Below are 20,929 nucleotides of genomic sequence, written 5' to 3' on the forward strand. Positions count from 1 at the left end.
AGAGTGTGCTGTACAGTACGTCCTTATTAGTTTTCTATTTTATATATAGTAGTGTGTCTATACCGAGGTTATCAGTTTTAGAGTTTAGCAGCCTTTGTTAATTTTTCTAATGCTTTAAAATTAATCCATATCTTTTGTTTTCTCATTTTTAAAAATTAAAAAAAATTTTGATTTATTGGAATACAGTTGCTTTACAATGTTGTTAGTTTCTGCTGTACAGCGCAGTGAATCAGCTCCATGTATGTACGTATACACACATATCCTCCTTCTCGATTCTTCTTCCCACTCCCACTTCTCATCCCACCTCCTCTAGGTCACCACAGAGCACCCAGCTCAGCTCCCTGTGCTGTAGCAGATGCCCACTGGCTGTCTGTTTTACACGTGGTGGTGTGTATGTCACTCCCAGCCTCCCAATTCATCCCATCCCCTACCTGCCCTGTGTCTGTTCTCTGTATCTGCATCTCTATTCCTGCCTTGCAGATAGGTTCATCTGTACCATTGTTCTAACCTCCACATATATGCATTATGCAATGTTTCTTTTTCTCTTTCTGGCTTACTTTACTCTGAAGACTGCTATTTAAGTGACCCTTCTAGTGACTTCTTTTGTTTCTCCCTGTTTAATGAAAATGGTTTGTGTCTATTTTGGGGAGGGGCAGTAGTTTCTGAAATCCCACCTTAGCTTTTCCTCAGCTTCATCCCTGGAGTGAAAAAGGTGCCGTTAGAAACACATCTTGGGAGCTACTGAGAATATTTCTCATTGCTGACATGTTCTTTCCTTTGTGCCTGTCCTGCCCAATTCCATCTGTTTTTAAAGCTCTCTCTTTTCCCCTTGTTGAAGCTGAAACTCGAATACTTTGGCCACCTGATGCGAAGAGCTGACTCATTTGAAAAGACCCTGATGTTGGGAAAGATTGAGGGCAGGAGAAGAAGGGGACGACAGAGCATGAGGTGGTTCGATGGCATCACCGACTCGGTGGATATGAGTTTGGGTAAACTCCAGGAGTTAGTGATGGGCAGGGAGGCCTGGCGTGCTGTGGTTCATGGGGTCGTAAAGAGTCGGACACGACTGAGTGACTGAACTGAACTGAACTGAACTGAACTGAACTGAACTTTTCCCCTTGAGCACATGACTACTGCTATCTTTCATTCTTAAGTAGCAGTGAGAATATTAATAATAATAGCAATAGTTAACAGTAGGTATTAGGTACCTATTCTAAGGGCTTTATATTTATTGACTGAGTTAATCTTCACAAACCCTTATGAGGGAGCTACTGTTCTTTTAATACAGATTTCCAGGAAACTGAGGCCTAAGACTATTAAGTCTAGGTTATCTCACTGGTAAGTGGCAGAACTGGGATTTGACCCAGACTTCCAGGTTCTGACGCACAGGCTCAGAACCATTCCATTATACGGCTTCTCAGGAAAAACACACAGAGAAGCAACCATTCCCTTCCTTCACCTCTGCTGCTTCTGGATTTCAAAAAGAGTAATGTTTTATAGCACAGTTGACATTATTTTGGTTAATATTCCATGAAACTTTCATTCCTTTGTAATGCATATTACGGTTTGTATTTCTATCTCTGGCAGTAAAGTTCTTGACAAAAAGCATGTGGGCTTCAAACAGAGTAACTTTATTTCTGAAGGTACTACTTTACAAGCCTATTTCTGAAGGTATTACTTTACAAACCACAGTCCCACGGGTCCAGTAGAAAGCACAGGTCATCCTGGCATGTGGTTATTCTTCTGGGAAAGCTTCTTAGAGGAGGTGAGTCTTGGCTGGCTTGTTAAGTAAGAATGTGTGCACAGGGCTGTGGTATGTGGAGATGGGTGGTAAAAAGATTCATGATTGGGATAGACTGAAAGATTAAGAAGGGATGGAGGTTTTAAAATACTATTCCATGGGAGTTCATCCTTGGGGAAAATTTCCAGGGTCAGGGAAGAAGAGCTGGTTATGATTTTAGACAGAAATGATGCCTTCTCTAGGCCCCTGGACTTTCTGCCCCCTTTTCCTCATCTTTCCAGCTCCCCAACTTTGAGCACTCTAATTCTCTTTTTTTTTTCTAACCTCATTGCAGATAGAAGTGCTTTCCTTCAGGTTAGCAATTTCCAGATTAGCAATTTTTTGATGGCGTGTTACCTGTTTTTTCTGTGTTTTTTCCCCCTTAAAGTTACTACTACTGTAAAAAGAAAAAGTAAAACCAGAAGATTTTCTTGAAAAGACAAGAGTTTCGCTAGTGTAGACTAAGCTAGTTTAGCTTAGTCTTTTGAACAGCAAGCGCAGCTGCCAGACTTGGTTACTCCTTGGACCTTAGGCCTTCTCTCTGCCTGAGTCCCCATGGGCTTTACACAGTAAGCGAGGAAATTCTCAGTCCTTCGTCTTGCTCCCCAGCTGGCCTGTCCTCTGGGGACATGTCCTAGTGTTTCTTTACCTCATCAGCTCTTTCTAATCCCGCAGGGGCTTGGCCGTAAACCTGCTTTTACTTTCTAGCCCCCAGCAGTCACTTGGCAAGGGTCCTTCTCCCTCTGCATGGTGGGGAAGGGGGGTCGTCTTGGTCTCTAGAATCTCTTGAGTTATCCTCTGTCTCCCTCTCGGTTGGGGCTGGAGCAGCCTCACCAGCCGAAATCAGATTGGGTTTTTCTCACTTGAGTTTGTTGCCATCTTTAAGACGCTCTCTGTGAGATTGTGTCTGCCTCCTTCCCTGGACAGTGAAACTTCTTTTTGACTTTTCTAAAACCCTATACTTTCTACTGAGTTCTTACTGAATTTTTAAAAGTGGAAAATGAGCATCTTGGTTCACATCAGTGAAAAGCTTGAAGGTAGGCTGGAATTAGGCATGGCTGGGTTTACGAGCGCTTCTCCTTGGTCTCTCACTCTGGTTTGGCCGGCGGCTCCTGTTCCACAAGGTGGCAGGATGGCGGCGGCCACTCCCTTTCCTGAACTCCTCGCCTTCCAGGTTCAAGTCCAGGGAAACGGACAGACGGCTTCCAGGAGCACCGATGTAAATCCGGGTTCCTCTTTTTTTCTCTCTTCTTCATAAACAACTTAATTTTTAATAAGTAGTATATTCTAATGGTTCAGAAATTTAAAATTCTTAAAAGAATGTGGGATGAAAAGCTTTTCTTCTATCCTGTTGTTTTTATCTTTAAGTAGCTCTCTTTGTCTTGTTATAATGCTTTTTGTCCTGAATTTTACCTTGTCTGATAACAAAATCTTGTCCCATGCTTTCTAAAATAAATTTGTATTAGCCTAATATATCCATCTGGGCAATTTTTTCCATCTATCCATTTCTACCCCTTCTGAATTATTTTAAATTTTGTTCCTATTGGTAGTGTAGAAAGTTTTTCTATCTTATAATCCAGTCTGAGATTAATTTTCTTTAAATAGGTGAGTTTAACTCACATATGTTGTCATGGCAGATATATGTGATATTAGCTTGCCTGTATTTAATTTTCTTTTTTTTAAATATCTTTCAAAGAATCTTTCACTGTGTGGTATGTTTTCCTTGCTCTTCTTCTGGGGTTATTCTGATATTTTTGTTCTAGTGGTTGTCTTTATAATTTGACATTATGCCCTCTGTCTTCTAAGAAAGTGGTGATAGTTCCCTATTATGAGCAGTGATAAAGTTAATGAATTTCATCCTAATATGGAGACATCGTAACTATGTTACATGGTCTGTTTTATTTAATCTCAACCTCTATTGCATTCTGTTTTCAGAGGACAGAATTTAATCACTCAGGAAGCTTGGAACTCAGTCTGTATTGTTATTATCAGTAAATACACTGCCAGAAGAGGCCTTGAGTTTTCCTAGAGTAGATTATCAGCCTTTAACAAGGCTTTTTTTTTATCTATAAAAATGATAGTTTCTAAAGTCAGCATAGATCATAAAAGTGGTAAGCTGACATTTGGTCACAATTACATTATCAAAACCTTTGTAGGTAGTCTGTTAATCAACACCAGAAAATTACCAGTTTTATGTCCAAGTTGACTTTAAAAAGTTCCTCGGTCTAAAGCTCCCCTTCTTTTTTAGCATGGACTCCGCACTTGTTGAGAGTCTTATCACCACTTAACTTTTCAAATATAGTATATTTGGCAACTGACAGGCATGTAATATATACAAAAAGGAATTTTTAAAATTGGAAATCTTAAGACAGTCCAGCTTTGCCTACCCCATGTAATGACTGAGACTCCTCGCATGTTGACATTAGTCCTCCCATCCAGCCCAGAGGGGCGGTTGCCTCCCCAGGTCCTGGAGGAACACAGCTTCTGCGGCCTCTTCTCCTTTCAGAAGGCTTCAACCCCTGGTCACAAACAGCCTCTTAAGAGGGTGGGAAGATGTTTTTTTGTTTCTGTTTTTTTTTTAATCATTTTTAAAGTCCTGTGTCAATTACTTGACCATAGTTGACTTCCTTAACTGTTTTTTTTGGTGAAAAGTTATGACTGCCCACCTCTAATAGAGCAGCTAAAACATGGACTGCCTTTGGAGAAGATTTACATTTCCACTTTATACTCTAGTCCTGTGATAGTCACCAGTATTTTTCATATAGATGAGCGTTTGTGGTCTGCACTTTGCCTGTGGATCACCCCCAAAACACTGCTGAAAATACCCTCTCTCCCCCAGCTTCCTGCTGAATTCAGATTGAATTCAATTCAGATTGAATTCAGATTGAATACATTTGGGGTGTGGCATCTGTGCTTTTAATGTTTGTTGCTGGTGTTTCTCACCCAGGTATTTCCGCAGGCTGCAGTTTGAAGAAACCAAGATTGACAGTTCTCTTCTGAATATAGAAATTTTACTAATACCTAGTTTGACAAAATTCTCTGGCTGGATATTACTCTTTATGTATACAGTGTTTCAGGAAGGCTTTTATTTCGAAGATACAGTGATTTGATTTTACCATAAAAAGAAAAAAATCTAGGAAACCACAGATTAGAGATTTCACATATAACTCCAACCAGTTTGTGGGGGGAAAAAAATGTAGGAGGGTATTAAACATACAGATTGCAAAATGTTGAATTTAACACTCTTGTAATGCTTCCATGGAAAGCCTTAAGGATAACTGACAAGTCATTTTTTATCAGATTTAATGGGTTTCTAAATTCTTATCTGCTTCTCGAACAAAATGTTAATTAGAACAGTAATTGAGTTACCAGCTGCCTTGTGTGTTCACTCTAGGAACTTGTATAGAAACACTGTGGGACTCGTGTAAGGTCACTCATTGCTCTGAGTGGCTAAATAACTTTGCAGCAGGCTTCTAAAAATTCAGGTATTAAGGGAGTCTATGGGAAGATAAAAATTGACAAGAGATTTGCAGTAGTTAGTCTGATACTTCCTCCATTGGATTAAGGTGGAAAAATCCTCTTCAGCACCACAGATGGGGGAAAATCCCCCCTTTAAGATTTCTTTCTGAAGCAGCTGATGCCTGTCTAGTTTTATAGTAGAACAGAAAAAGCCTTTGGAGCTAGGTATGCTGGCACAGGCATTCTAGGGGAAAAAAAAAACTAAGAAATCAAGTTTATAACTTTATTTAAGCAATACAGAGCATCATTACAAGTATAATATATTCCAGGAATGCAGGGTTCATTCAGTATTAGAAAATATGAATAATATGAGGTCAAGTGAGAGGAAACCATATAATCATTTTAACACTTGTAAAAAGAATATTAGGTAAGATTCAATAATCGTTTTGACTAATTTTTTTCTTTTTGCAAAAACTGGAAAACTTACCAAACCTTTGGCTAACGAGTCATTTACTCCAAAACCCACAGCAAATATCATACTTAAGAGTTGAAACTTTGGAAGCATTCCCATTAGGTTCACTTAGAAACTAAGGATGCCTGTTGGCATTACCTTTGTTCAACATAGCCCTGAAGGTCTTAGCTCATAGTGTAATGAGATAGGAAAAAGAAATGAAAAATAGAAATTTTTTTCTTGCAAGTGATATTAATATATACACAGACAATATAAGAAAAACGTGTTTAGCATAGTTGCTACATATAAGAATTTGTGTTCATGTACACTAATGATAAGCTTTTTGTAAATATAATAGAAGAAAAGGTTCCCTGCATAGTATTTTTAATCCAAGAGTGAGCACAACCAAAGATACATATAATATGGAGAAAATAATGGAACAATATTGTTAGATATAAAAGACATGAATAAGTAGAGATCTTACGCCATCTTTAACAGTGGGATCTCTTAATTTGTTAAGATATCATTTCTTTCTAAATTAGTTCATTGCAATCCAGTCAAAAGCCCAATAAGATTTTTGTGAAACTTGACAAAATGAACCTAAAATTTTAAAGAAAATCAAAAGCCCAGGAGTAATGAAGACAATCTTGAAAAACAAGGTGGGGGCCTTGCCACAGATATAGATACCAAGCCATGGAAATTACAATACTATGGCCCTGATACAGAGATAGACAAAAAGATCAGTAGAATAGGATAGAAGCTAGAAACAGTGTCACACATACATAGAAATGTGGAGGCAGCATTATAAATCAGTAGTAAAAGATGGAATGTTTTATAAATGGCGCTTGGTCACTAATTGATAATCATATGGAAAATAAAAGTGTATTTGCAACTTCACACCATCCCCCCAAATAAAATCGGATTAATTAAATTTGAATGACAAATCTTAAAAGTCTACTCAAATATAAGAAATAATTGAAAATATAAAAAGAAGCATGTCTAGCTTTATGTACAAATCTTGGAAATATAGTACTGAGTGCAAAAGCAAGTTGTAGAAGTGTGTGTATAATAAAGTATTGCTTATATAAAATTTAAAACATGAAACAAGACAGTGTATTGTGTAAAGATGCTAAAATATGTTGTAAAATATAAAAACATACATGGTGGTGATATACACCAAGTTGATGGTAACATTTGCTTCTTTTTAAAAAAATTTTTTTTTTTGCATTTACTTCTAAAGATGGTAGATGAATATGACTGAAGAGGGACGTGTGCAGGATACAACTGTATAATTTTTTAGATAAAATTATTCTAAATAACATGTGGCAAAATATTAATATCAAGTGAATGTCCAATAGTAAAGAAATGGTTGCATAAATTATGGCTTTTCCATACTATCAGATACTTTTTAGCCATTAGAAAGAATGAGTTGTATCTAGGTCACTTTATATGGAGGGAATTCCAAGAGTTGTTACTTAGAGAAAACAAGATACAGGAAAGCTTGTATAAAGTCGTTCGATTTTTATGAAACAGCGTATGTGTGAGTGTATATGTATATGACATACTTGTGTATGACTATATGAACATGAAAAAAAAGGGAAAGGATTCCTCCTGGGTTGTTACCATGACTTGGGAGTGGGGTGATTAGGAAAGGAGAAGAGGGAGGGGAAAGGGGAGTCAAGCAAAATAGGAAATGGATGAGACAGTGTACTGTCAGCATGGATGATGATTTGATGATTTTGTTTATGTGCTTAGATGAGCATGTATACATACATATATGCATATTTTTAAAGAAGTGTAGAACCACTTAAGTAAAGAGTGGGAGTTGACCTAAGAGGAATTTACTATATTTGACTGGGAGGCTGTGGTAGAAGAAATGGACTTAGCACAGAGCCACCCAGACAAACATGCCTTTCCGAGGGAAGAAATACTCAGTGATGTGTTCTCTTGTTAGTGGCTTTAAACAAATGATGCAGTTAAACTGATTGCTTTTCCGTTTTTCTCTCTTTGGTGTTTATTAAAGTACCTGACCGTAATTTTAATAAGTTCTTAATAATAGTATGTTTAGAGTACTCACTATGTGCAGGTGATATAAAATACCCGTAGTTAAAGTATAGTACTTTATGAAATGTGGACTTTTGACAGGGAAACCTTAGATCTTTTTTTTTTTTTATCTTGGGGAAGAATAATGAATGAGTATTTATTTTGATCCGGTCAAGGCCTGAATACAGATAGTTCACGATTATGTATAATTATTTTTTAAATTTTCTTTTTTTTTCTTTCAGTGTGCGGGATGACAGAATTCGAGTAGAAAGGATGAAGAACATGTATTTTGAGTACAGCCATGCTTTCCAAGAGGTTACAGAATTTTATGCAAAAGATGTAGTTGACATTAAAGGTAAATATTTTATACATGTTAGCCATATGTCCTCAAATGTAACTGAGTTGAGATTTGGATAAAGGTGCAAATTTGACTTAAAGGCTAGTGAAAGGTAGGTAGTTACTGATAAACAACTGGAAGAAGCAGAGGAAAGAGTTCACTGTTCTTACACTCATCAGAGGCATAAGTGCAGTTGCTTTTTGTAGTTATGACCATTTTGGTAATGTGATGTTTTTGACATATTCATGAAGTGTAACAAGTTAATTACTGAGTTATCTTCCTTCTTCCTTCCCTTAAAAGGTGGCCATGATTTTCCTTGCAGTTTTATAAAATGTGTGGATAAATCTCCTAAGGAAGGTTAGCACTTCTAAATATTAATGCCCAGAACTAAAATACCAGAACATTATTGACAGCGTCTTAATAGTTTGAATCCATTATTTGTCTAATTCACATTTCCTCAGCCAAGTATTTGTTTGATATGGTCTGTACCCCTCATTCTTGCCAGTCCAGCTTGTGTTAAGATCCGTTTTTATCCTGTTGCAAAGCTTCCACCCTTGGACCAACCTCCCCCAGCTCCCTCTTAGGCATCAATGTCTTATTGGCATTTTCCCCCATCCTTTTTAATCTCATGGTGTCTTGGCCAATGCCAAGAGATCATCAAATTGTGCTCAACTAAAGACAAGACTAAGTCACAAAACTACCATAAACCCCTCTTGGCATCCAGTTCACCTAGAATCATGTAGGACAGAAAATCTAGTTTGCTGGCACAGCACCGTTTCTCTTAGCGGGAGGAGTCCTCTCCATCTCTGCAGAAGTCCATAGAGCCACTGGTCACTGAACTTCCCGGCATCCTCTAGTGACAACTCAGCTGCAAAGAAAGCAGGTGGACGCAGGATCTGCCTACAGGAAACCTTAGCTCTTGCTGGAATTTCTCCAAAGGACATACCGAGTTCAAAGAGTCAGTATACTGAAGGAAGGCCAAAATTCTAGAATCAGGTCATTCCTCTCCTAGTCTGGATGCAGTTTCCTGATTTCAGGTCATTTCTGCCATATGCAATGCTACCTCATAACACATTGGCATTTCATCTTTATCAGGTTTCCTGGGGAACAGAGCTGGGCAGTCAAAAGATGAAATTCTCAATAGAAGAGAAAAGAGCTAATTCTTCATTTACACCTTGTTTTTACAAAAAACTATGTTGAAAGTAATATATTTTATATTACAGATTTGTTGAGAGTATCTTATAATTTTTTCTAAAGGTAGTAAATACCTACTACAAAAAAAAAAGATCAAAACATAGTTGTGTATAAGGAAGAAGGTAAAAGTCCCTCCTGTCAAATTCTTAAGAATTTTTGATACACAGGTCTACATGTAAGCATGCATAATTCTTTATTTTTATTAAATATGACTTGGATTTATTATTTCAACTAATTTTTATTGAATGCCTATTAAAAGCATTGTTTATACTTTAAGAAATTAAACAAAAATTCCTGCCCTTCTGCAGTTTTTTAGTTTAGTGGAAGGAGGTGTACAATAAAATAGTGTTTGAAGGTGATGAGTTCTTTAGAGAAAGGAAGGGAAGGTCTTCCCTGGTAGCTCAGTGGTAAAGAACCCACTTGCCAGTACAGGTCCTACGGGTTTGATCCCTGGTCTGGAAAGATCCCCACGTGCTGCAGAGCAACTAAGCCCCTGCCCCACAACTACTGAGCCTGTGCTCTAGAATCTGGGAGCCGCAACTGCTAAGCCCACGTGCCTCAACTACTGCATCCTACGCACCTAGGGCTCGTACTCAGCAACAAGAGAAGCCCTCGCAGTTGAGGAGCCTGTGCATCACACCTAGAGTGTAGCTCCTGCTTGCAGCAACTAGAGAAAAAGCCCACGCAGCAGCAAAAAACCCAGCACAGCCAAAAATAAATAAATAAACACATTTTAAAGAGAAGAAAGACACGGAAGAGGTGAATTTTTAAATGTAGTGGTTAAGGAAGACCACGCTGAGAAAATGGCAATTGAATGAAGATGGAACAAAGATTAGAGGGGTTAAGGGGGAAAACCACATGGATGAGTGAAGAAACAGCTTTTCAGGTGGAAACGACAGTAAGTACAGCATATGTAAGTGCCTGGTGTGTTTAAAGAATGTCAGGGAGCCTGGGTGCTGGTACAGAGTAACTAAGGAAGAGACTGTTAGGAGGTAAGCTCAGAGTTAAAAGGAGATGGAGAGCAGGTTTTGTAGGGACTTTTAGATCCCTATGAACTTGAGCCACATCTCTCAGTGAGTTGAGAGATATTGCAGGATTTGAAAGCAAAGTAATCTAATGATATGATGTACGTTTTAAAAAGGATTCCTCTGCCTGTTTTGTTAAAAATACCCTATAGGGCACAGGGACAAAGGTGGGAGACCAGATGGAAAGCTAATGGGAAAGTCCTTCCCAGTAGTAGGTGCATACCAATCTAGAGGTACTGAAATTTGTTTATCTATTAATAATACCCTATTGATATTCAATTAGGTTTTCTGTAATTTTTTATTACTATGAAAGATTTTTCAACTCATTTCCTTGTATACACATCTTTAACAAGCATTTTGGAGTACTTCTGGGTCAAAGCAGATGAGCATCTTACACTTTGAAAATACTTGCTCCCTTGCTTTTGAAAGAAGGTTCATCCACCATCAGTAAATTGCCCTTTTTTCATACTCTAGGTATTTATAATCTTCTGTATTTTTCCAAAGGGTAATTTTAGGAGTTAAGCATCTAAATGATTATTTCAATAATTATAAACAAAATTTTATTTCACTTAATCTTTGTTTTCAAAAATGATGAACAATAATTTTAATGAAAGTATGTATTCTGTTTTTTAGATTCTCAAAGTTTTTCTGACATCATTAACTTGGAGAAGCCTGTGATTTGCTCTTTGGCTGCCATAATAAGATACCTCAAAGAGTTTAACTTGGAAAAGGTGCTTTCCAAACCCAAGTAAGTGGTTTCTGAAAAATTTTAAGAAGTGTGGGGTTATATTAAAAAACATTTCTTAAATTGAATTTGGCAAGTACTATACTCAGTTACCTGCTCTCGATGGAATACTGTATTCTGGGGAAAGAGTGACCTGTGTGGTATTGTTGCTGAGGAATATTAAAAATATTAGTTGACATAAAAAATTAATAGAAGGCTTAAGAACTGGGTCAGTTTGTATTCATAATTGCTAATTGAATGTATTATAGGATTGCGTACAGAACTGTGCTTTATACTAAAGCACAGTTAATTGACAAGTAGTATTAAGAAGGGGTATTTAAGAGCGTTCATAAAACTTCATCACCTTTCTTATTCTTGATTTCAGTTCTTATTTCACAGACCATAAAGTTGAAGATAAAGAGGATAGCCACTGACATAGACAGCTTTTTAAAAGAGTGATTAACTTTGTAGAGTTGAGAGATTTAAAAGCTGGCAATTGACCTTCTAAGAAAGTGCTAGCTTAAAAACTAGTGGGGAAGAAAAAGGGTAGCAGAATAATTTTCTTGCCTTTCCATATTCTATCTTTACTGGCCTCTTACCTTTGGCTCTGTGAAGAACTATTGTGTATCATATTGATCCTGGGTAAGTAAGCTGCTTCCTCTTCTGCAGAGATGGAGCGGACAGATAGGAGCTGTCTCAGTAAAATATCATTAGGTACCAAGATTGGGAAGTCCTTGTCTTTGTCTATTTTAACCCCACCCCTAAAGCAATGCACTTCTGAGACTTCTACCCAGTGTCCCAAGTATTTTGAAGTATTTCTGTTCTCATTCGGAGAAGGCAATGGCACCCCACTCCAGTTCTCTTGCCAGGAAAATCCCATGAACGGAGGAGCCTGGTAGTCTGCAGTCCATGGAGTTGTGAAGAGTTGGACACAACTGAGTGACTTCACTTTCACTTTTCACTTTTATGCATTGGAGAAGGAAATGGCAACCCACTCCAGTGTTCTTGCCTGGAGAATACCAGGGACGGCGGAGTCTGGTGGGCTGCCGTCAGTGGGGTCTCACAGAGTCGGACACGACCGAAGTGACTTAGCAGCAGCGCAGCCATTTTCATTATTGGTGAACAAACTATGTTAAGCCATATGTGAACCCTGGTCCTTGTTCATCCTGCTGTTTCTTGTGATCGCATGTGACGTCTTCCACAATTTAAGGATCAGGGCTTGGCCAAAGACTTGAGCGCACCCTTCTGCATCTCTCTGTGTGCATCTCTGTCATCTCTGATGTTCTGTCTCAGTTTCTACTTTCCTTGGTCTCTCCAAGAAGTTAGTCCTAGTGTTTATCTCTTTTTGTTTTTCTTCCCTTAGGCACCACAGTTCTATGCTGCCTGATGTTCAACTGCCTGAAAAACAATTTAAAATACACACACACACACACACAATTATATACATATGTGTATGTATATATGTGTGTGTGTGTGTGTGTGTGTACATATGTAATATAATGTGTCCAGTTTTCTAATTGTGACTAAAGAGCAATGTTCATGCATTTAATCTTTTTGTGAATGAAAGCAGGTGAGGTTCCATGATTAAATACCACACAAAAACAACAGAAGAGGAAGATGTATAAAGTAGCAGCAGCTTTCCTAAACAGTGTTGATGTCCTGAAACATGGAAAACAAATTTTCACTTAAAAATTAGCAATGAGAAAAGAATCAAATTGAAAATCCCATATAAAATTATAATAGAAAAGGATGGGGAACAGGATAATGCCTTATAGAAAAAAAATGCATACCAGAAAGACATGCTCACAGATGAAATAAAAACTATAACCTACTACTTCAAAATGAGCTAAATGACGTTAAGGAAATGATGCTAAATGTGAAAGAACAAAGGAGAATAGATGAGAAATAGGAAGGCTTTGAAATGAAATGATAAGATTTAAGAATGAACTATATATACAGAAAAGATCAATTTAGGAATAAAGAGTAAACTGGAAGGAACACAAAAGAATATAACACCTGATACTGTTAAGAGAAACAGAATTTGGAGAGAGAGATGCAAAAACAGATTAACATGGTAAGCCAGATGAGACATCTATCCTTAGAAAACCCTACTTCAAGCTTGACTCTCGACTGGCATCTGGGACTTGGGTTTGGGGCCGGTCTCCAGCATTCTCTGGTAAGAATGACTCCCTGTGCCTAAACCATTTCTGCAGACAGTACGGTTTATGTTGGACAACTACGTACTTTCTGAGAGCTGTAGTTTTGGCACCTGCTCAGGAGCAGGTGCCTTTGTAGAAACAGCCCCCAATGAAAAATCCCGGGTGCTGAGTCTCTGATGAGCTTCTCTGGTAAACATTTCACACATATTGTCACAGCTCACTCTGGGGTGGTTAAGTGCATCCTCTGTATTTCTGCCAGGGGAGGCCTCTTGGAAGCTTGCCCTTGGTTTCCTCCAGGCTTTGCCTTGTGTACCTTTGCGCTTTTCTGAGTTTGCTTTGTATCCTTTCACTGCAATAAATCGTAGCTATATGACTGTGTGCTGAGTACTGTGTATTCTCCTAGTGAATCCTTGGGGATCTGTTAGTCATCTTTCTTATTATTTTCTTCTCTAATATGCTTACTGGTAGCATTTAGGAATGCAAAGATATTCATTTTAATTGCAAATAAATTAGAAGTGAATTTATAATAAAACTGAATTTTTGTAATATGATACAATTTCTAATTTATAAGTTAACCATCAAAAATTAGACAAGTAGTGAATGTATGAACTCTGAAAACTATGTAGAGAATTATTTTATACTTTGGATTTCATATGTAAGATGGTGCATATGGTAGGTTTTTTTTTTTCTGTTTTCATTTTCAAATACTATTAACAGTATTTAAATAGAATCTTTGTAAGGGATTGATCTTTCACATAAGGTCTGCACCTTTGCTGCCTTTGTCTGAATCAGAAAGATTGGTTTTCATTTTTTTTAAAAGTTTAAATAGGAGTGATATGGAATCTTAGACTTCTTTGGCAATTTTTAGCAGGAATGTTTTTCTCTCATTATAAAACTTGAGGGGGAGAAACAACATCCTGTGTATTATTGTTGTCTGAAATATTAATGAAGTATTTTCCCATGTTACTTGGAAGATTTCTATCGAAGTTCACATAGCATGAATGCTAGCCAGGCCTTGTTTATGAGGTTTATTTCAAAGCACATCAAATTTGGTTTCTTCCAAAAGGATAAATAATTTAGAGTTGCTTAATCAGTGATCATTCCTGTCAAATTCCTAGGGAATGCTGGCAGATAAAACCCTGAGTTCAAAAATATATACATAATTCCTGTTGAAAATAGGCACCAACAGAGGAGATTTCTTTTGTGTTTGTAAGGAAGAGTCCCAACTCCAAAGTACTTTATCATCCAAACATGGGAAACCTGAAAGCAGAGTTAGTTCTTTTAGTTGTTTGGTAATTATTGTGCCGTAGCAGTCCGTCTAACTTAATATTCCTAGTGGTTGATCTCTTTTATTAAGATCAGTGCAGATGTCAGTGCTGCTGGATTGTGGGTTCTTGATGCCAGCTAAGCATCCTTCAGTGTCTGAGAATGATTAACACTTTTTTGACGGGGGCATTTTTGTTGAAACTTGTGCCCGTGGCATTAATACATCTCTGGTCAATAATATGTTAAGGTACTCAAGTGTTCATTAATCACCCCTAGGATGTAGTTTAAACCTGTCGGGAGAGGGGGAAGTAAATGACTTTATTTAAACCTATGAGACCTGGTTGGATAGCAGCTCAGAGGCCAGGCTAGCATTACTTCCAACTATTTTTCACCATGAAGGAGTATGAACATCTGTCCGTTGTATAGCAAATCACTGCCCAATTATTTCTTCCTAAAAATAATGTTTTGCATTTTATTATTATCTGTGGATGTTTCACATATATTTCTGGGCTTTATGACTCAAAGGAAAACAAAGAAACCCAAACTGGCCTCCCCATTGAAAGATGACAGACCTTTGCTGAGCCTATTTACTTTCTGCTAGGCTCTGCAGGTGCTGCAAAATGTGTAAGGCATAAATAAACCATGCCTCCACGGAGCTTAGATCTATTAATAAGGAAGAACATAAATTTCTGTAATGCAAGGCAGATTAACAGTTACAAGAAGGAGAGACTGGCCTGCACATACCTGCTATCAGTGTTGGAGTTGCCTCTGAAAATCTCTTAACAGGTCATCTTTTGGAAGCTAGGTAAACCTGTCACAGGTATATTACACTGCCAAAGGACAATGTTCAGTCACTAGGTAGTGTTCCTAATATGCAGCAAGTTATTTCTTTTTCAGGGCTCTGGGCCTTAGTTGTGGGAGTCATCTAGAAGTCAAGGCATCTCTCAATGAACACTGGCTCCTTGGCCATGATTCTAGGCTCTGGATTCCTAAATGAAGGCTTTCTTCCATCACTGGCTTGGGAAACTGGATTTAATTTATATCTTATTAGGGCCATGATGAGTGGGATTGGTTTTATGATGCAGACATTCATGCTTTCCCTCCAAATAGCTTAGTGACCTGCTGTTATTTTCCTTGCTTTGAAAAATGAGCCATCAAGTCTGTAAGTGCTGTGGATAGAAATGTCAAAGGACTGACTTATAAAGGAAATTAATTATTGAATTAGTAATGCATTGATTAATATATTTTTTAACATGAAAGACTAACAAGGATGCAGTTTGCATTGTGCATGCATTTAATAATCACATTGAGCTCAATACTCAAGCTTATTTGAAATTTACTGAACTTTTAATCTAGTTTGGAGTACTTAAAGGAGCATAAGGAAAATGTGAATTCTTTGAACTTAAAGAAATAATTTCTACTTTTTCAGTTTAGACTCTGCTAAAACATTAGCCACATGAATGTGTGGTCTTGATTATAGATAAATAACATTTGCACATATCAGAATGTTGATAAAGAGTTTTTAAAGTGTTTATCAAGATGATCTCATGCCAAAGAACAGGGAGGACATTTTAAAGCACCTTGACATATTTTTCTAGCAAATTACATAGCTTTTCCTGAAGAGACCCCCACTTGCTTTCCTGATACTAAAAGACTATGCTTGATTCTATTACTGGAAATTAAAAAACTAAAAAGCTGTTAATACCATTACTTCCCTTCCTTGTTTTAGTTTTTGGTGTGAGAACGGCTGTGCTTTCGCATCAGTTTACCTAAAAGCACCAGCCTTGATGGAAGACAATCTTTTAATGAAAATTCTTTTGACTTTTTTTTGGTTTGATTTCCTATTAGAGGGCTAAAACTTTTGTTGTAATGTTACTGGAATATTTTTAACGACTGAATTTGTTTTTCTGTTTCTTTATGCACTTGCCTCATGGCTTTTATTCATTCCTTTCCAGGAATTTTAAACAGTTGTCAGGTGAAATGGAGTTCATGACAATTAATGGAACAACATTAAGGAACCTGGAAATCCTTCAGAATCAGGTCAGGCAAACATAAGGGCTATTTGATTCAAAATGGTTTTAAAAATAAATGTGGGATGAAGCAGCAGTCTGTCCTTAGTAGTGCAGGTGAAACAGTATTGTCTTCACCTGGCTGGTCTGCCTCACATCTCTTGGTAATTGTACTGCTCACTTTTTGGAGAATCAAATACATGAAATTTGGGGATTACATTGGGAGCTTTAGAGCGTGCTTTTTAATGACTGAAGCAATATGGCCGTCCTGATAATTTCTGTATTAAATATTTGTTTGGAAAGGTACTAAATTAATATACAGTGGGTTTTTTATTTTATCTGCTTGATTATGTTTTTGTACATATGTTTGTTTTCTACATAACTTTTTGTTAAAATGTCCATAGTCTTACTTCATTGTCCAGCATATAAAACAAGTTTCTCTGATACTCCATTTAACTGTAAGATACATAATATTTCACTTCACGAACTTTCATCATTGCTTACTTGCCTTTATTGATGAACGTGAAGGATAATAAAGACATTAAAATTATTTCTTTCATTCATTAAATTATCACTTGAAAGTGTGAGCTACTATATTGTAAAAATAATGTTATTATAACATAAAGTCACAAAAATATAAAGTAGTTCCAAGTCATTTGAGTAAGTAGTGGAAAAGCTGAACCATCTGCTCTGAATCACTGCTATTGCTGTGAATTAAAGTAAATGCTGAATTCACTCTCCTGACTCTTGGATTTGTATATTACTGTCTAATTTCTCTCACTCAGGTTTCTCCCTCTGCCAGGTGTCTTTATGTACTGAAGTCAGCCTTCCTTTTATGCATGAGCATATTTATCATATCTTCTGTTATTTGGAAGTTGAGCATCTTTCCCGCAAGTCTTTCTCTTCAATTCTATATACATCCCCAAGACAGGAAACAAGTAGTGGGAGTAGAGCCCACAGTCAGAGCCTCCAGACGCAGCCCCAGCATTCCAAGATTTCCTTACTTCTTCCACATCCTTCCTGTTCAGGTCCTATCACAGTGGCGTCAGTTCCAAAATCAGAGTCCTAAGGCAAAAATCATCCATCATTAAAAATAAAATACCCTTTAAAAATCCCTTTCTTTATTAGGACTCGGGCCCTTGTAGAAGTGGAAGCTGAGGGTTAACATCTTCTGCTTGTCTTTGCACTTCAGCTTTCTCCCCCTTCACCATTGATCAGTGGAAAAGGGTCATGAGAGAGGTCTGACTAGCAGAGAGAGCAAAGGTGTAACAGGCCTCCGGTCTCCCCGCCTCTCCCTCTCCTGTCTGAGTGCCTCTCCAATGATGCCGGGTCACTGGAGAATGGTCCCCCGCCTCCGTGCTCTGCCTGGGACCCTTCACTCTGGTCCCGGCAGTCGGGCTTTTGTCTCAGGATGGGATGGTGCAGTCACCGATGTGGATTCCACCATAGGTCAGCTCCATGTGCCCAGCTTGTCCCCAGGGAACCTTCCATGACCACTGTCGTTCCCGTGTGTGCTCTGCTTTAAACTCCTGAGGTCTGGAGAGATTGTAGCACACCTTTTAGAGTTGACTTCTGACGATGACATCGTGTCCTCATTAGGAGTCTTTGCTCCCACGCTTGGATATAAGTGCCCTGAGGGAGGGACCATGTCTTAATATACCCTTGACAGTCTTTCTACTGAGCACATGGGAGGTGTTCTATAAGTACCTGTTTGTTGATATGAAGGAAAAGGAAAAAGTAAAAAAAAAATTCAGATGAAAAGTGTAACTCTATGTTCCAAATAAAACAAACCTATTAATAGACATTTTGTATTACAGTGAAACCTTGGTTAAAATTAAATACAATCTCTAGTTAGTTGTAAATTTTTTCAATGGTTTAACTTTAAAGTAGCAAAGCATAGATAAATTTTTGCTAAAGATTTAATAAAACAGACTAAAATCAAACCCTCCAGGGTATAATCCTAGAGTGCAGTACATGTTCACTGCTTTCCTTGAGAGAGGGAGTGTTGTCATGAGATTATCTGTCTTTAGAATGGCAACTCTTAGGTAGCAGGAGATACTGAATTGCCAAAGGAACATGAAATTATTTTCACTGTGCTTTCCTAAGGCAGGAAAGGATGCAGTTATATTTTTAAGGTGTTTAGGACAGGTGTTTTAAAAGAGACTTTTCAGTAATTTATTGTTAGTTAAAAACAACACATAAACTGTGTCTTTCTTATGCAAAATGTCAATACTTTGTGTGTATTTATATGGATGTGTGTATGTGTGCATGCGTGCTAAGTTCCTTCAGTTGTGTCTGACTCTTTGCGACCCTGTGGATCTTAGCCCCCCAGGCTCCTCTGTCCATGGGATTCTCCAGGAAGGAATATGGGAGTGGGTTGCCGTACTCTCCTCCAGAGGATCTTCCTGACCCAGGGATTGAACCTGTGTCTTTTACATCTCCTACATTGGCAGGCGGGTTCTTTACCACTAGTGCCATCCGGGAAGCAGAATGTGTGTATATATACACACACGCACACACACACACACACATTCATTCATCTAATGTATGAACACCTGTTTTGAGCATAAAAGCTAAGCGTGTGTAACATTATAATTGGGGTATATGGAATAATTAGGGCACATGAACAACTGGCAATTTTGGTCCAAATACATTCATTGAGTTAATAAAACATGCTTTCTGGTCTTTTTTAGACTGATATGAAAACGAAAGGAAGTTTATTTTGGGTTTTAGACCATACTAAAACTTCATTTGGGAGGCGCAAGTTAAAGAAGTGGGTGACCCAGCCGCTCCTTAAATTAAGGTAAATGTAATTCTTTTTTGTGTTTCATATGAAATTATATAAAATTATGAAATTAAAGGTACATTAACCTCCTTAAAACAAAGGTCACCATGGTTTATAAGAACACCATTTTCAATTGGGGAAGATTTCACTTTGTAGCTGGTGATAGACTGTCTAATATCATGAGGATTTTTTCCTTGTTCCCAAGAATAAGTCTTTGCAGTTGAAAGACATGGAATTTGCCTGGGGAGAGTGAGGTAATTAGTTGGTTCGGGTCATCAGTAGCACAGGGTGTAGAGAGAGAGGGGCTGGGAAGATGGGGCACTGCCTTTTGTCGAGGGCTTTGCAGGCTGGGCTGAGGAGCTAGTAGCCAGAGGAAGTTAATCCAGTGGTTCTGCTCATGGGAGTGATGGATCAGAGCTGGCGGGTATAGGAGAAGTAGTGATGGGTAGGGGACAAGTTAGCAAGTTCACGGAGAGGTTCTGAGAACCTGAGCTAGAGAAGGAGCAGTAGGAATCTGAAAGAGGGCTTAGGTGTGTTTAAGAGAGTAGAATGAGTAAACTCAGAGAGCTTTCAGGAAAGGTAGGTGAGTCTAGAGCCTAAACACAGTGGTCTCCAAGCTTGTCTGCACATTGAAGTCACCTGGGAAGCTTCAAAATACTTACTCCTATATCCTGCCTCCAGATATTGTGACTTAATTGGTCTCTAGTGTGGCCTGGGAGTTGGGATTTTTAAAAGCTCCCTAGATGATTCTGGCTTGCAGGTAGATTTGGGAGCTGTGACCTGTGCCTCTCACTTAGTAGGAGTCCCAGTTATGTTGACTGAATGACTGAATGCTGTTATCTATTGTGCTTTTGCTCTGACCCAGTATTTAATACTCAAATCATCTTCTGAGGTAGATCCTTAAAATGAGAAAAGAGATTCAGAGAGCCTCGATAACTTGCTCAATGTTTCACAACTAGGCAGAGCCTAAAGGTGAGATCAGCACGGACTTCATCCTGAAGAGCTTCCCATGTGGACTGAGCAGAGGGGGGGTGGTGCTCGTGCTATATGAGTGGGCTCTGTCGACTGAGTCAGTCTCACTAAGGCCACAGCCCGTCAGCCCCTGGCCCACCGTGTTCTCCCCTTTGCAATAGTACAATACCTTCTCACAGGGCTGCTGTAAGGAATAGAGTAACACAGCAATCCTAACTGCCATTTTTGAGCTCTTTATCATATAGCAAGCACTGTGCTAGGGGCTGTATGTGCATCATCTCTTTTAAACTGCACAACAACTCCACTCATGGCTACATTTTATGCTGGCTTAGTAAATAGCCATCTTTGGCAAGGATAGCAGATGTTGTCACTGTTGGTCATAGGCTTTAAAATACTGTTTTGATGATGATAATTACTAAATCACTTAAGGTTTTAGTGGGTTATTACGATTTCTTTTCTTGACCAAAGAGACCTTCAGGTAGTGGAAACTGACTAGGTAAAGATGAAATTCTGAAAATGGAAGTCTCTGCTCTGGACCAGAATTCATATGAGATAAAGATGCTTCATGGAACAAGAGCAGACAGTCTTGGACAGCAGTATAAGAAGCATTGCCTTCTGGCTGATGGAAAGGCATCTGTCTAAGCAGCCACACCGTTCTTACTTTTTTTTTTTTGATTGGTTGAAATATTCAGCAGAAACAGATTTACTAGCTGACTTTTTCATGT

At 38.2% G+C, this 20,929-nt stretch overlaps 1 protein-coding gene across 2 annotated transcripts in view; it reads left to right on the forward strand.

Moving 5' to 3' along the window:
• The window catches only part of MSH3 (mutS homolog 3), a 169,375-nt gene that overhangs the window by 36,609 nt on the left and 111,837 nt on the right, over positions 1-20,929 (forward strand). For both annotated transcript variants that reach the window (XM_065919062.1, XM_065919063.1), the window contains exons 9-12: positions 7,976-8,088; positions 10,923-11,037; positions 16,394-16,478; positions 19,141-19,250. In XM_065919062.1, the coding sequence (XP_065775134.1) occupies positions 7,976-8,088; positions 10,923-11,037; positions 16,394-16,478; positions 19,141-19,250 (423 nt within the window). The remainder of the gene's footprint in view (positions 1-7,975; positions 8,089-10,922; positions 11,038-16,393; positions 16,479-19,140; positions 19,251-20,929) is intronic.

Source organism: Muntiacus reevesi, chromosome 1, assembly GCF_963930625.1.
Source record: "Muntiacus reevesi chromosome 1, mMunRee1.1, whole genome shotgun sequence".
In the NCBI taxonomy this organism is placed as follows: Eukaryota; Metazoa; Chordata; class Mammalia; order Artiodactyla; family Cervidae; genus Muntiacus; species Muntiacus reevesi.